The sequence below is a fragment of the Acanthochromis polyacanthus genome, chromosome 19 (genome assembly GCF_021347895.1).
Source record: "Acanthochromis polyacanthus isolate Apoly-LR-REF ecotype Palm Island chromosome 19, KAUST_Apoly_ChrSc, whole genome shotgun sequence".
NCBI classification, from domain to species: Eukaryota; Metazoa; Chordata; class Actinopteri; family Pomacentridae; genus Acanthochromis; species Acanthochromis polyacanthus.
The window spans coordinates 20,623,981-20,640,746 of NC_067131.1; the positions used below are offsets into that span (position 1 = coordinate 20,623,981).

Below are 16,766 nucleotides of genomic sequence, written 5' to 3' on the forward strand. Positions count from 1 at the left end.
CTTGTGTATGTTTACCATGTTAATAGCGCTGCTGTGGTCAGAATTCTCAGACAGCACCCGGACTCTCTCCTTCAGTGTGTGACAGTAGTTCACCACAATCTTACACACATCCTGAAAACACACAGAAATCAACAATAGACCACTGTCAGCCTTCCCCCTGTCACAAAATCTAAACGGTGTGGCATGTGGTTAAGCTAGGCAGCACGCTGTACCTCAGTGAGTTTGACCATGAGCATGAAGGCCTCCTCAGGGTCAGGCCAGGACAGCTGCTCCCACAGCTGGCAGATGGGCTGGACACATGCCACCAGGTCCACTGCTGACGAACTGTGTTTTATGGGCACTGCACCAGACTCCAGAGGCTGTAGCTGAGAGGAGAAGACAGTTTCAAACATGTAGTGATATTGCTCATTATGAATGATATGTCCAATAAGATAAGAGTGGGTTACCTGGTCCACCTGCACAGCCCTCTCCACCCTGTCCTGAGTGGTGCTGAACGCCTGGTTGAGCCAGTAAGGAAGAGCCTCTCTGAAGCCGTCATGAAAGTTCGTCAGCTCCAGTAATCCCCTGAACAAACAGAAAAATTATTTTTTATTCAGTAGCGAAGGTGTTTTCCTAGATGCATTGTATCTTCAGGAGCAGTGATACCCAGCATGGGGTTCTTTGCTAACATAGATTAAAAAGTAAATATATTTTAAAACACAAGTAAATACATATAAAGCTAAAATTGTTAGATTAAAAGTATTGGATAAGCTGTTAGAACAGTTAGTTAAAAGTGATTAACTTTTTAGGAAATGAACCATCTGAAATAAAGTCATTAGCTGAAACAATAGAAATAGCTAAAAGTGTGTTACAAGTGTGTGAAATGACGAGCAAAAGGTAATGGATACACAATAATTCAGCAAAAGGTGATGGATAAAAAGATGAAATGGACTAAAATGGCACGCATATGAAATATTAGTCAAAAATAATGAGTGAGCAGTTTGAGAGCTAAAAGTAACAGATATTTGCTTGATAGTGTTAGCTAGCTAAGTGATGGACTGAAGTAATGTATAAACAGAAACTTTTAGCTAAAAGTATATACTGTTAAAATGATTGTAAAAGCCACAGAATGTAAGTTTTAACGAATTTGCTTTAAAAAAAATGGATACAGCTAAAAGTAACCAGTTAATAATTGGCTAAGTGTGGCAGAAGCAAATGAACAAAATAGTAAAAGATCACTGTAATTTCAGCAACTATCATAACAACATAACAAATGAGCTAGCAATAATGGGTAAATGTTTGAAACTGTTACCTAAAAATTACTGGGTAAACAGTTAAAACAACTGACTAAAATAATCCATAAACACTTGAGAGATTTAGCTAAAGATAGTGGTTAGTAGTGAACAGTTGAAGTAATTAATTTTTCAGTCAGTGATGAATACAAAGATAGAATGGATAAACAACTAAAACTAAGCTGTTAAAATAATTATCTAAACGTAATGAATAAACAATAGGTTTTAACGAAAAAATATCTGCTTCTCTGTCAGTCCACAGTATCACTGGGAATATAAATTCAAATAAATCGACTTAAAATTTGTGGTTAAGTTGTGTCAGAAAGTATTGGAACAATATGTAATGTAGTGTTGATTAAGATTCACATTAAAATCATACATTTGGAGGATGAAGGTTAGCATTAGTGAGGGGGAACTTGAGTAGAAATGCGAGTTGTGATTATGATGATTTCTGACCGTTTTTGTAAGAAGGCCTTGTCTTTGTGGATGGCCTGCAGGCTCAGATAAACAGGGAACAGGCTGTTGGCTAGAGGCTGCTCCATCTCACCCTTCATCAGGCATAAGGTTTCCCTCACTTCTTTTGCAAGCTGTGGAAGAGAGGGGATCAGATGAGAGTGAATCATTAAAAAAAGATTCTTGTCTTTAAAATTAGAGGTTAAACCTTTCCGCGCACTTACCAGGGAATCAAACTTGTGATAGACAACAGTGAAGACATCAACTTGCACCGCACTGTAGTGATAAGAAGAACATATTCGTTATGAGAAAGGTAAGCAATCTTAGTTAAAGCAGTGGTTCTCTATGACTGCCAGAAACATGTAATTTCCTTTATTTTTCCTTCATATAACTAATAAGCCCAGTAAGTCATGACAATGAGTCAGAATGCACGCCACCAGGACAAAACATGATGTTTATCAGCTGTGAAGTGTTTGGTTGCCCCTCTGACCTGACAAATACTCTGTTCCAGACGTCTTTGTTGTGCTTTATGTCCTCCTGCACCTCCATAATGAGCCTAGAGAGGGCTCTCCCTATCTCTGACAGATCCTGTATGTAGAAAACATGACTGTAGTTTATTAAAATGAAAAGGAGAAACTCTGTAAGCCTTATTTCCAGATATTAAGGCATGACTTTACCTTAGTCATTGGCTGATGCAAACCCTTTTTGATGGTAAACCACTCCTGTGTACCAATCTGGTAGCAAAACAAAACATGTCATCAGTAATTAAAGCTGTATGATATACTCTACGTACTGCTGCTAATAATCCCACTAGAGTGATTACTGACCTTTACAGCATCACTGAGCTCATCATGAAGCTCAAACTGAGCTGGGTTCAGTTTCTGAAATGCCTGAGTCTTGCAGATCTGGACCAAGATCCTGAAAAAATGCACATGTAAATGTTGCATAATCAATGTCTGAAATTTCAAACAGCTCAGTCAGCAGTTAAACACTCATAGCTCTATGTACCTGAGCAGAGTGTGCAGTTTGGGAGTAGCCCGGGGAGTTGGAGGGAAGATGTCTCTGTATTTGGCCACCAGACACAGACCGTATTGCAGGAAACCATGAAGAGAGTCCCCGAGTTCCTGTTTCTGGTGACAGAGTGTAACACTTTTCTCAACACTCAACTGTGCATAATATCAACTCCTGGTTTCTGCTGAATATTTTAGTAATTGAACCAGGAAAATCTGGCTTGAAAGAGTTGTCAGGCATCTGTACACACTAACACGGTCAATCATCAGATGACAGAAACATGATCTATTAGGCAAGTGGAAGGCTGAAAATTTTGTGACACAATGAGGTTGCATTAATCAGCAAGCACCATGGGAGGAAGTATTCAGACATTTACTTAAAAACATCAGTACCACTCAGTTACAATTAAAAGTCTTGCAAAAAAATTCATTTTAAAAGGAATTTTGAATTTTTGATGGCCGCCAAACACTTTTTAAAGTAATATTATTCTTGTAACAACAGCACAGATAATGTGTCTGAAATTCTGTGGATAAAATACAAAGTAGCTTAAAATGATAATACAGTCCTCAGCTGAAATACTAGTAACTCAGAATTGTATTTTCCACCACTGATGGTGAGTTGAGCCTGAGTACCTGCTGGTAGGGCAGCTCCTGCTGGTGCCAGTGGTATTCTATACTGGTTAGTTGCTGGAGCAGCACAGATGAGTCCACCTCTAAACTCTGGTACAGCTTACTGTAAGCCACCCACTTCCTGTTAGGGATACACACATACACACGTATTCAGAAGTGCAACAGAAAGAACACACACACTCATTAACATGATAACACAGAGCTGGATGACTGGGCTGAAAGCACAATTTGTGAGATTTTACTTTTGGTCTTATTTACCTGCATAAAAACCTGTATTCTGTCATATAAAGCTCTTTAAATCTGTAGAATGTGAAACACGGTACTTACGCCAGGTCCTGAAGAAAAGGCGAGAGGTCGTTCTGTGTAGCGTAGAGCTCAAGCAGAGTCTGAGCTTCACCACACAGCTCCCCTTTCCACGGAGCAGAACTCTGAGCAAGACAAAAGAAGATGGTGGATTAAAACAGTAAGACATTTTTATAGGATTTTGAAGATTGACAAGACTACTCGCCCTTTACCTGCTGCTTAGAGATGTAAGCCTGGACAAACTGCTGCAGAATCCCACAGTAGTTGATGTAAGCACTTCGACCAGCACTCAGCGTTCCGTCTCTCTGTTGATCACACAGCACAGACCCAGTGTCAAAACTGCCCCAAACTGACACATGTAGGTATAAGTGCATACAGATAACACCTGAAAGGAAGCACCTGGATAAATGAACGGAGGTAAACAACAAATGCACATGTGTCTGCATTGCTGCACTGTATGGTACAGTTCTTGCTGGCTCTGCTTGCCAGTCAGTTAGCAGTTTACATCCATCTTTCCACCTGTTCCTGTGTTACAGTGTTAAATAATGGCCAAAAAATAAAAGTTTTTGTTGTATATTTTAATTTCATAATAAAGTTGAGCTTTGCCCTTTGGGACATAAAAAAGTAGTTATGCTACTATGTTGCCCTAATAGAAACTTGAATTAAATTCTGTCATAATTTTTATATGAGTTTTTTGATTATGAACAAAAAAGGGATTTGTGAGCCCACTATGACCTAAGCAGGTGCTGTTAGTTCAGATGTTGTATAAAACTGGCAAGAGGAAAAGATCAAAGTGAAATTGAAAGGTTCATTGTTGGGGATCAGATGGCAGGAGCTTCAGTCACAAAAACTGCTCAACTGGCAAATGTTTCAATATGATCTGTGATTAGAATGCCATCTGTACTTAGATCTGTGGGAAATACATTAGTAAATAGCACAGACTGTATATAAAGATGAATGACCCCCATGACATCTTCCAGAGATTTCCTCAACATTGCTTTTGTAGCTCTGTGTAGACTCCAGCCATCATCATCACGGCATTCCTACTTACTCCCTACTCATCCAAAAATGAGCAAACAAGCGGACCATCCTTTCTTTGTACCATACTGTTAATGTGTTTATTTATTAACCTTTTGGCACTTTGTGTTGGCTTCATTTTTTTTAGCACCAGACATTGCTGCTCAGTAAATAGGATGAGAAATCATGAATGCCAACGCAAGAGGTGATCAGGCAATAACAGTGTTAGGATCCTGCTCCAGCCCCTGCCCTTCTTCCCTTTTTTCCTCCTTTCTCCCTTGGTTCCTGGTCTGTTTCTGTTTTGATCTGTCTTTCACCTCTCCCACATGTCTCTCTCTCCCCGTCACTCGCCCTCCTGCTCTCCCTGCACTCTACCTGCTGATTACTGCAATGAGTGTCAGCTGCAGTAATCAACTGAACTCAACTCACCTGTTCTCCACCTCACCTCCAGCTACTTAAGCTCTGTGTTTGCATTCACTTCTTGTTGGATCATAGCAATTCACATGCCTTCACAGACTCACATGTCCACATGGACTATTTCCCCAACTTTTGGACTCTGTTTTTCCCCCCTTCTGTATTTCCCCCACATAGATTCAGTTCTCCTCCTGGATTCTCACCTGCTCTGCTTAAGGCCCCAGCCTGCCATAGTCCCTCTGCCAGTTTCCTGATTCTGTGCCTGCCTTCCTTGCCTCCTTAGTTCTGTTTTTCCTGAGTTTTGTGAATATACTATCTGTTGGCTTAGTTTAGTTTTTGCTTGCATCCTCCTAGTGTTCCTCTATAGAGTATTGTTGGTTTTGGTCTCTTGCGTATTTTGCTTTTGGTTGGGTTTAGTCTTCCCCGTAGGTTAATTCAGATTTGTAAGTTTTTTAGGTTTAGATCAGGTTTTTTTCAGTTTAAACTGTTGTTGTATTAGGGTTGGTGTTTTCATTACTGGCTTAGGTTCCCCTTGTGCTTTATTAGCATTTCACTTGTACAAATAAATCTTGTTATTCGACACCTGCTCTGTCCTGCCTGATCTCTGTGCCTGCGTCTGGGTTCTCCGACCCCCCTCCCGTAACAAACAGTCCATAGACAAATACACAGAAAATGATATTGAAGAAGGTTCCGGCACATAAACTCTTCATTATACAGAGTAATGCTCCTTTGAGAGTTTCATAGTGATACTGGCCTACAGAAATACAGAAAAACGTGAGAAAGGCAGAAAAGGCATCGATCACACTTTTGACATGTAGGCGAGTACATGTGCAATGTACACTAAGAACAGTACAGGCTTGAATGCATGAAATATTTCTATCTTGATAATAGACAACAGTGTCTCCATCTATAGAGTACGATGAAGGTGATGTGAATCATATGAAATGGACTTCACAGTCACTAGATCCCAACCCAACTGGAATTTTATATTGAGTGTTTAGACATCATAGTCCACCATCAAAACACCATGAGAGAATGTCTTCTGAAAGAATCATATTCATCCTTTCAGTAGAGCGACAGAGACTTGGACAATTAATGCCAAAGACACTTATGTTGCTATTTTCTTCAATTTATCACCTTTCTGTACAGTCGAGTGTAGTTTAGGTACTGCAAGCACAAGTCCACTTCTTCTTTTTGTGCATTTTACCTTGACAGACACTTTGTTGGTGCATCATTCTTAATTCACTCTAACTGGAGCTTTCATGCATAAATGTCTGTAACCGAACTAAACTACAGAACTGTTTCAGTATGTGTGTTCTCTTACCGATTTATGGATGAACTTGAGGTTGAGGTGACACTGGCCACGGTCAGGGTACGTCTCTGTTCTGGGCTCCAGGTTGTACCAGTTGTCCTCGGTACAGTGAAGATCCTATAGTGTGATGATGCAAACAGGTTTTAGACTGAAAAGATGGAGAAGAGTAAAATAGCATATTCATCAATGAGTACATGCAATACCTGTAGTTTTAAGACAACATTTCCCAAAAAGTCATCTGTGCCTTTCTCCTTTTTGGCGTCCTTGATCATCCTAAACAGATAAAAGCAGAAACATTCACCAGCTTTGCTTAGTCAGCTCTACATATTACCTTCTTATTACCTTCTTAAACTATTGAAGTTGGTTTTGATCTCCTCCAGTTTCTGAGTGAGTGACACTTCTTCATCCTTGTCCCTGCAGCAGAAAAGGTACAATGAAGGTGAAGGCAAAGGAAGAGATTTTTTTAAAGCCGATAAAGTGAAGCTTCTTGTGTTTCTCTCACCACATCTCCAGGTGGAAGCTGGCACTGGACACATCTTCGAACTCTCTAAAGAAGGAAAAATAATAAGTAATGCACATTTCAATCTGATAAATTGAAACTCATGATTCCATCTCACATTATGAAGGTTTGGTTCCAGATGGGGTTCAGGGTCTGTTTCTTAATGTCTGTTTCGTAGATTTTATCACGTGACACAGCGTCCTTTACAACAGATTTAGAGGGTTTGGCTCTGGACCGGCGAGTCCGACTCTCCTGCTCATCCTCCAGTATGGTCAGCATACAGTATGGGTCACTAAAACCTGTTCACGACACATCACAGATTTGTATTGAACTGAAGTCAGGTTTTAAGAGATTCGCTAACAGAAATATACAGCAAAAGTCATCACTTTGAAGAAGTGAAAGTTAAATATCCACATCACCAGAAGCACATCAGTATTGAGGAATGCAACTGAGGAACAGAGTCACTTTCTGCAGAACTTAAGTCGAAACTCTATTCTGTGTGTCAGTTTACACTAGGGTCACATTTAAAATACCATTTGACTATTCAACAGTTTCTTTTAGCAGACACTTTTATCCAAAGCGACGTACATCTCAGAGTAGATGCAACACAAGCAACGATCTACTCAGGAGAAAACAACCTAGCCATAAAACAAGTTCAGGTGTGATAATAGGACAGGCAGTACAGACGTAATAGGATTTTTACTTTTTTTTTTTTTTGCAGTCTGTCAAGTGCAAAGGGGTTCACTGGAGGGCTGGGTTTTTAGTCTTTTCTTAAAGACTGAGAGAAACTCTGTAGATCGACCATAGTTTGTTAACTTGTTCCACCACAGGGGAACTACAGAGAAGAGTTTAGCCATGGACCCATCCTATTGTGGTGGTTGTATCAGGAGCCTTTTGTTGGCCTAGCATAATGAGCATGAGGGAGTGTAGACCTGACGTGCCACGGTTACATGAAGTTTTTTAATTCGGAATTAAAGTTTTGTGCTTCGAGTTTACATGGAAATATTAATTCCGAATTAAGGTTTACATAGCCCTTTAACGCTTGGGCGTTGGAAAGGATTCTGATTGAACGGGGAGTGGACGTGACGTATCCCTGTTTACCGGAAGAAAACAAACTTCATTTGCCGTGGGATTTCTTTTCCCCAACAACATGGAGGAACAACTAATAAGCACGCTTTTCACTATGCTTTTTATTGTCATTTTGAAACAGCAACTCCACAATGGCGTACTACTTCTGTTGAAGTTGCAAGAATGTGCTCGCACCAGTAAGGTCGCAGAACATGTATGTCGCTACGTCCTCACAACGTGAGGAGCCAAGCATCCACAGAATGACCAGAATTAACTAAAGCGGAATTAACTGTATACATGAATAGAACGTACACAGGAATTAGTTTATTCAGAATTAACATAGGATTAAACCAGGTAGTTTATTCAGATTAAGTTTATTAGAAGTAGTACTCCATTGTCGAGTTGTTTCAAAACGACAATAAAAAGCAAAGCGAAAAGCATGCTTTTTAGTTGTTCTTCCATGTTGTTGGGGAAAAGAAATGCCGTGGCAAATGGAGCTTTTTTTTTTCCCCCCGGTAAACAGGGATACGTCATGTCCACTCCCTGTCCAATCAGAATCCTTTCCAACGCCCAAGCGTTTAAAGCGAAATTAAGAAAGGGGGATCGACGTGCGGTCCATTTAAACCTTAATTGATTTTTCCCTGTAAACGTGAAGCACAAAACTTTGATTCCAATTGAGTTGTTATTTCCGAATTAAAAAGCTTCATGTAACCTTGGCCATTCACTGAGATGCTTGGAACAACCTACAAGCAAGCAAGTTACAAGCAAGTTCCTTAAAAACTATCCTCTAGTGCTGTTTTAAAGAAATAGCGTACTTGCATCAAATGTTTATTTATTTTTTCTGTTGACTGCACTATATGGAGTTCACTGATAAATAATAAAGGCTAAAATTTTTCTTGTAACACAGCATTGAAACAGCCTGGCTAGAATTGTGTAGATCCCCTTTGTGCCATCAACACAGGTTAAACCATCGAGATGCTTGTCGTAGATTGTGGGTTGTGTTGGCTGTGGGTATTGGGTTTGTGGATTGGACATGCATCTGCAGATACTCAATGGAATTGAGAAAATGGGGAATTTGAAGGTCTGGTCAACACTTTGGGTTCTTTGTTATGGTTCCTCGAGCTATTTCAGAGCAGTTTTTAGGGTGTAGCAAGGCACATTGTCCTTGGGGAGTACTGTTGTCATGAAGGGCTGTGCTTGGCCAGTATGAATTTAGGTCAGTGGAACATGTCACAATAACATCCATATATAGACCAGGACCCAAAGTTTAAAAGCAGAGCATTGTGTTATTACGAGATGATCAGTGTTAATCATCTCCTCTGTCAGTGGTTTTACTGTTGTGGTTGAACGAGGTCTATTTTATAAATGGTAAATGATCTGTATTTACCATAGTGCTTTACTATACCTGTACCCAAAGTGCTTTACAAGATACGTCACATTCACCCATTCACACACACATTCACACACTGATGGCGGAAGCTGCCATGCAAGGCGCTAACCACGACCCATCAGGAGCAATTAGGGGTTAGGTGTCTTGCTCAGGGACACCTTGACATGAACACAACGGGCCGAGGATCGAACCGGCCACCCTTTGGTTGCAAGACGGCCACTCTACCCACTGAGCCATGCCGGCCCCAATTTATAAAATTTATTTTATAAATTGTATATGTTTCACCATGGGCAAAACTATTAAGGAACCAACCAATCAACCGAATGAAAGAGCATTCAGACACACTATGGCTAAAAAGGGTGAATTAAAATGAGTCCAAATCATCAAATTGTTGAAGAGAGCCAAATATCTTGTCTGCAAAGGTGAAGTAGGAACTCACCACTAACGTCTTTTCCCAGGATTCCTGTGGCTTCCTTCACAGTGGCCATCAGACAGTACACTGGAGACTGTATAGGTCAAACAGTTACAGCATTTAGATACTCTGGTACTATTAAACCCACGTATTGCACACTCAAACATGCCGATGACATCATTTCTGCCACTGGGAAGGTGGTGGAAAGTTAAGATCTTCATATATATAGAAATATCTATAAATAGAAGTTAGGGGTCTTTGTTGGAACAAACATGCTGACTTCCTTTTCTCACCTCTGTGCTCTGTACTTTCTCCATCAGGGTGCTGTGCTCTGACTCTGTCATAGTGAAAGCCTGGTAGAAGAGACATAAATCTCTATAATCAGTCATACACCAACACAGTAGCAGAAGTATGAGTGGTGTTATGTTTTAAAACAAGGTTTCTACCTCCTTGATGTACTGATGAAGCTGACTGTCTGTGAAGACCTCAGCTGATGACGGTTTACCCAACTTATGTGCAATGGTGTACAGCAGCTCCTTATACAGAGGCTTCAGCTTTCAAGAGAAATGAGAAGAGTGTGAACGTGGTAGGAAAATGTCATTTCATATGAAGGACAGAAAATGAATGATACTACCTCCATCTCCTTGTGTCTCCTTGCTTTTTCCTCTGGATTTTCATCTTCTTTATAATCCTAAAGGTGACAAGCAGAAAGGTTTCTCCCATATTCTGTTTGATGCATGTGGTAATCATCGTATTTGTAGGCTGAATTTGAAGGTCATGCAGTGTCACCTACCCTTCTGTCTTTCAGTTTTCTCGTCATCCCCAGTTTACGTACATGAACTGGAGAAAACTATCAATAGAAACACAGAAATAGTCTCAAAAAGACAGATCCTAAAAACCGTAAGGGACTTGTGACATGTTGGATCCTACTAAAGTCATGAATATGTCATATTACTGCTGTGTTTTCAAAGGAATGATCTAGACGATTTATTTAAGGAATTTCTAAAAATTTCCAGACAAAGTATCAATTCAGTTTTAATGAGCTGTCAAAAAATTTTGAGACACAGTCATGATCCTGAGAGGATGGAACCAGCTATTCCACAGCAACACCTGAATACTAAAGTTTGAACTTATCCAGTAAACATCTGACTAGAAAACATATCTACTGGACTGATGGCTCAAAATTAATACACTTTCACATTTGTTGTCTCCAAAGGGGGCATTCTGATGCCTTTGGTATTCCCCCTAAATTTTCCACCAGCACACCAGGTTGAGTTTTGACCACAAACTTCATATAAAAGATAGATGCAACCTCTTGATCTGAAAAGTGAAGCCAACAGAGAAACTACTTTGAACCTGGATTCTTTCTAATCCAGCGGGGGGCGACTCTTCTGGTTACACAAATAGGTTTGATTCAATATTAGCCTGTAAGAAAATGACCACAATTCTCACTTGATCTGTTGCGTCAACAAACATTTTCCTAATGAAATAACAATTTCAATCACTAGTTTCAAGTCTCCTACAATACAACAAGGTCTTCATTTAGCAAACGATGGTCCCACTGAGAGTATAATAGATGATAAAGCTGGATATATTTTAGGGTTGAGGCACTGTGGGATTAACATGTCAATCCCATATGGGTGTCGTGCCCTCAGGTTCTCAGTCATATACATGTCTTTTCTGTATTTCTGGTCACAACAAACCAAGTTAGCAACAACCAAATTCCAAACTCAGTGCTTAAAAAATGTGTAGTCCACAAACCAATGGTTGACATAATTTTAGATACATCCATCTTTTCTAGGCACTTTATGGTTTTGTGGGTAATGTCTCAATAGAATTAGATGGATTGTCATGATATCTTGACTTCTTGGCCGTCACAAGAGGAAACCTAGCGAGTTTTTTAGTATCACCAGTATGCCAAAGCTTTTACTCACACAGTGAAATATCCCAACCTCCATATGACGGATTAGCACAAAATTTTGAACATTTTCACATTCATTGTCCCTAGAGGATCCATCCATGTAACTTTGCTGATGCCCCAATGAAGTCTTCTGACTTTTCCTGTCACCACCAGCACTCCAGAGTTTTTACTTGTCCGGTAATATACGCCGTAATATATTGGACGGATTAGCGCAAACTTTGGTACTTTTTACCAGTGCTGTAAAGTTACCAAGTACATTAACTCAAATACTGTACCTGTGTTCGGTTTAGAAGTTAGAGGTAAATACTGTACTTTCCACTCATTACATTTATGTCATAACTTTACTTTTAAGATGTTGATTTTAAACAGTAAATATACAAAGATTTTTATACATTTAACAGTGCATTGTTAAAGATTAAACCAGTGGTGGTGTACCTTTTTGCCCTCTGACACTTTGCAAAAACTAATGTGTAGTCAGTTGTTTGTTTTTAGATGTCTTCGAGTTAACAGTTTGAATAAATAGGGATCTTTCCCATCTAAACTTCTCGTGTGGTTTCATTTTCATAAATGTTCCAACGATAAAGTATGTCACCACAACTCAAAGACAAGAGAAAACGTCAAAAAGCTAAAAACAGAATTTTGAATTGCTATGGACTGTACAAACACTGGTGATTATTTTCCTTTACAAGTTACCGCATAGTCAGACCAAAGTTATAAATCCATTCAGTACTATGATTTATGACCAAACAGTTGAGTTTTACGCTAATTAGAAGTTAATATTCCAAAACATCATATTTGAGTTTCTGCAACATTTGAAAATACAAAGCCCTACCCAGCAGCTTTACCTGTCGAAGTCTTGGTAAACCATGTTCCTGGAAAACAAAAGACAAAAGTGCTACAATACAGGAATATCACAAATTCTGGTGAAGTAATACCTCTGTGAAATCAAACTGAAACACATTAATTAAAAAGAGCCCTCATGTCACTATCAGCCTTCACAACCAGATCTTCCTCTGTAGATATTGCATTGGTAGGTTTGAGAAACATTAATTTTTGATAAGGCCTGCTTCTCTAAGGGACTTCCTCTATTGCTGATAATGAAACTGACTTGGAGGCGACAGTGAAGCAACAAGCAACTTCATATTCTAACCAGGAAAATCACCTGAAAGGGAATCACCTGGTCTAAAAATAAAAATGCAAATACACCTGCACCCTACCTCATTACACATATACGCACACAAACACAGCATTTTCATTATATTTGCATGTAGCAGGACCAACACTGAAGTGAAATCTCCTCCAAACGGGTTGGCTGCCACACATACGTATAAACACGCTGTATGTTTGTGTCTGGTGACAAATAGTTTTTTTTCCTAATCATCAGATCCAAGCATACGTCCAAATCATTATGAATCATAGTCACAGCATCTTGAAATAGCCATTTGGAGACACTGACTCAGCTATTGGATGCAATTTTTAACACTGTTGCAACTTTGTGTGTGTGGGTTTTTTTGGACTTCACAAAGTAAATAAGAATTTTTTAAAAAGGCTAAATTAATGGCAAATTTGTGTGTAAATGGTTAAATTGAAGCTCAAAGAAAGTCTAATCCAAAGCAGAGACATTTAAAGGTACCGTCGATTTGGTTGTCAGCCCATGGCCATGCAAACTACGTGGTTAGCAGAGAACCAAAACTCAGAAAACACTGAGTTTATCATCAACATGACAATACTTAAGCGTAGTGTGGTTCTTACCTGTTCAGATGTGTGCAGCAGATTGTCTCCTGTGCTGCTGGACTCGCTTTGATCTGACATAATGATGCTAAAATGTGATGAGCAGCCTCCTGCCTGAGGAGCTGCTGTGCTCCGTGTGTGTGATATAAGGAAGCTGTGTGTGCGTTGTTTCGATGAACGATCACACGGCAGCCGGAAGTCATCATTTCCTGAAGAAGGTGGTAACATCAGTGACTGTGACTTATGACTTTTTCTTCCTCTGGTGCCTACATACTGTTTAAATATAAAATAACACACCTCTACCACAGAGCAAAAGCCACACACACATTGTTTTAAACCTCAGAGCCTACCACTTTGTTGAAGTTTTGCATTCGTTGTTGTTGCCCAGATGCACTGCTAGTACTTGACTGTTAATATTATTACCATAGATCCCATGGTAAACTTTAACCCCAAGTGCAAATCTCACATGGCACACAATGAACTGCAGCTGCATGAGATAATGAAATTGCATGCAATATGAGACAGTCCATAATACTCTGTCTGTGGTGTGCTGTTAGCTCTACCTGTGTCTCTAAGGGGAGTTTATTTACTTCCTGAAGATATTATGGCCGCTACACAATGAGCTACTGTATTTACAGACAAGTCTCTCTATATTCATGTCTACATGTTGGCGCTCTACATCTATGTCTGTACTGAGCCTCTCGTGTGTGTGTACAGCACCCTCCATAATTATTGGCACATGATTTGATCTAAAAGAATTATTTCTTAGTGTGTGATTTTTTTCCCCCCACTTGAATTAAAGGTTGGATTTTCCCTCTTTTTCCCCAATATGGTCCTATATTTAGAAAAAGTGAATTAGAAGCTAAAGAACACATCTTACTTTGCAGGTACAGTAAAGCGCTATATAAATACAGACCATTTACCATCTTAACCAGGGGTGCCAATAATTTTGGAGGACGCTATATACAAATATAGACTCAATACAGACAGTCAACATGTAGACATGGATATGCAGAGACTTGTCTGTAAATGCATTAACTCACCCAGGCAATTTCATGTTTTCCATGAAAACTTGCACTTTTGTTTATGTGCTAACAAAATTGCACAAGGGTTTTCTAATCATCAATTAGCTTTTCAACACGATTAGCCAACACAATGAAGCATTAGAACACAGGAGTGATTGCTGCCGGAAATGTTCCTCTGCACCATAGGGAGATATTCCATTTAAAAAAAAAAAAAAATCAGCCATTTCCACCTCAAATAGTCATTTACCATATTAACAATGTCTGGACTGGGCTAACCTCTGTCTCTCATTGATCAGGGGCTTCTTAACAGCCTTGTAGGACCTTAAGCCATGAGCTGAAAGTCGGCCATGTACAGTGCAAGTGGAACACTGGACCACAGTTTGGTTTGACCACTGCTGCTGAAGTTCCTGTGATGTCATTTGGTGGGTTTCCCTGCACACATGGATCAGGATGCAGTCATTTCTTGCTGAAAAAAGAAAAAAAAAAAAAAAAAACACCAAAAACCCTTGGACACCCAGATCTTGGTTTGTCCAAGAGTAGAGTATTCGACTGCTGAAGGACTGCATTTGCACTTCCTGGCTATCTGGGGGCAGCTGTACCCTTTCTGGCTGAGAATTTGTATGTCCAGGTGTGTTTCCTGCGTTAGGTTCCTTGTTTGTGCCATTTTTGTCTCTGAACTTTCAAATGTGCTGACTTTATAAAGACATTGTCAGGATTGTGGGTTGTGGAGAACCCAGGTGCAGACATTACAGACAGAACACTGGGCATAATTAAAGGATTTATTAAGCAAAAACAAAAATCACTACAAACTGAAAGCGGGACTGAAGTGGACACAAAAAAACAAAACTAGACGGTGGCAAACAACAAGGCTAAAAAGGTACTTACATATGGTGAAACAAACAACTAGGGCAAGAGCAAACTGGAGTCCAACAAACAATTTGAGTCCAAAATAATCCAAAAAATGGTGAAAAGTGAAGAAGTCCAACAAACTGATGAAATCCAGTGGGGAAGGTGGGGCGTGGCAAGAGAAACAGCATGTAGATCCAACTATGTACCAGCAAAGAACTGAGGGAAAGGCAGGGCTTAAATAGGAGGGAAGGGGACCAGGTGATATGAGGGGAGCTAATTGACTGCAGCTGACAGTGATCAGTTAATGAGGTGACAGAGCCAGGGGATGAGCAACTGGGAGAGAGACAGAAGGGGAAGACAACAGACAGAGGGAGACAGAGACACAAGCCAGAACACACACAGAAGAGAAAAAAAAATGAGAAAAGGAAGGAAAGGTGGAGAACAAGGGCAAAAGCAGGACCATAACCATAACAGATATGAAGCACAGCAACAAAAATTGTGTCTTTTAATAAAAGGCATGACCTTCATTAGTGGATCACTGGTACCAAAATGGCCCAATACTCAAAATTTGTCATGTATTTTTATGAAACCAATCAATTTTAAGTTTTTTTTTTTTTTTGGCTTTTTAAAGATTTGTTTAGTATTTTGGCTGGCTGTACTTGAAGACCTAAGAGTGATTCTTAATGCAATATTTCACAAATCCATTGGGTATCTGAAAACTTTTTTCCGTCACTGCATACACGTTTAATATATATATATATATATATATAAAATAAATTATTAGTGTTATTATTATTATTTCAAGTAAACAAAAAAGTTTTCTGAAAACGGAGTTACCTGTTTTTGCAAATGAACTCTTCATATATACACACGTGGACAAAATTGTTGGTACCCCTCAGTTATAGAAGGAAAAACCCACAATTCTCACTGAAATCACTTGAAACTCACAAAAGTAACAATAAATAAAAATTGATTGAAAATTAAATAATCAAAATCAGCCATCACTTTTGAATTGTTGATCAACATAATTATTTAAAAAAAAAAAACTAATGAAATAGGGCTGGACAAAAATGATGGTACCCATAACTTAATATTTTGTTGCACAACCTTTTGAGGCAATCACTGCAATTAAACGATTTCTGTATTTGTCAATGAGCGTTCTGCAGCTGTCAACAGGTATTTTGGCCCACTCCTCATGAGCAAACAGCTCCAGTTGTCTCAGGTTTGATGGGTGTCTTCTCCAAATGGCATGTTTCAGCTCCTTCCACATATGTTCAATGGGATTCAGATCTGGGCTCATAGAAGGCCACTTTAGAATAGTCCAACGCTTTTCTCTCAGCCATTCTTGGGTGTTTTTGGCTGTGTGTTTTGGATCGTTGTCCTGTTGGAAGACCCATGACCTGCGACTGAGACCAAGCTTTCTGACACGAGGCAGCACATTTCTCTCCAGAATGCCTTGAT

The 16,766-nt window shown here is 39.5% G+C and overlaps 1 protein-coding gene across 1 annotated transcript in view; it reads right to left on the minus strand.

Moving 5' to 3' along the window:
- unc13d (unc-13 homolog D (C. elegans)) overlaps positions 1 to 13,559 on the minus strand; it is a 23,649-nt gene extending 10,090 nt beyond the window's left edge. The window contains exons 1-24 of the mRNA XM_022201495.2: positions 13,453 to 13,559; positions 12,546 to 12,572; positions 10,573 to 10,629; positions 10,414 to 10,470; positions 10,226 to 10,333; positions 10,073 to 10,132; positions 9,807 to 9,873; positions 7,028 to 7,208; positions 6,913 to 6,957; positions 6,753 to 6,824; positions 6,614 to 6,683; positions 6,423 to 6,527; positions 3,880 to 3,972; positions 3,692 to 3,792; positions 3,368 to 3,485; positions 2,733 to 2,854; positions 2,552 to 2,642; positions 2,402 to 2,458; positions 2,215 to 2,312; positions 1,949 to 2,000; positions 1,728 to 1,858; positions 447 to 564; positions 213 to 365; positions 16 to 111 (exon numbers count right to left, since the gene is read on the minus strand). Coding sequence (XP_022057187.1) covers positions 16 to 111; positions 213 to 365; positions 447 to 564; positions 1,728 to 1,858; positions 1,949 to 2,000; positions 2,215 to 2,312; positions 2,402 to 2,458; positions 2,552 to 2,642; positions 2,733 to 2,854; positions 3,368 to 3,485; positions 3,692 to 3,792; positions 3,880 to 3,972; positions 6,423 to 6,527; positions 6,614 to 6,683; positions 6,753 to 6,824; positions 6,913 to 6,957; positions 7,028 to 7,208; positions 9,807 to 9,873; positions 10,073 to 10,132; positions 10,226 to 10,333; positions 10,414 to 10,470; positions 10,573 to 10,629; positions 12,546 to 12,572; positions 13,453 to 13,512 — 2,139 coding nt within the window. The 5' untranslated portion in view covers positions 13,513 to 13,559. The remainder of the gene's footprint in view (positions 1 to 15; positions 112 to 212; positions 366 to 446; positions 565 to 1,727; positions 1,859 to 1,948; positions 2,001 to 2,214; positions 2,313 to 2,401; positions 2,459 to 2,551; positions 2,643 to 2,732; positions 2,855 to 3,367; positions 3,486 to 3,691; positions 3,793 to 3,879; positions 3,973 to 6,422; positions 6,528 to 6,613; positions 6,684 to 6,752; positions 6,825 to 6,912; positions 6,958 to 7,027; positions 7,209 to 9,806; positions 9,874 to 10,072; positions 10,133 to 10,225; positions 10,334 to 10,413; positions 10,471 to 10,572; positions 10,630 to 12,545; positions 12,573 to 13,452) is intronic.
- Between the last annotated feature and the right edge of the window lie 3,207 nt (positions 13,560 to 16,766).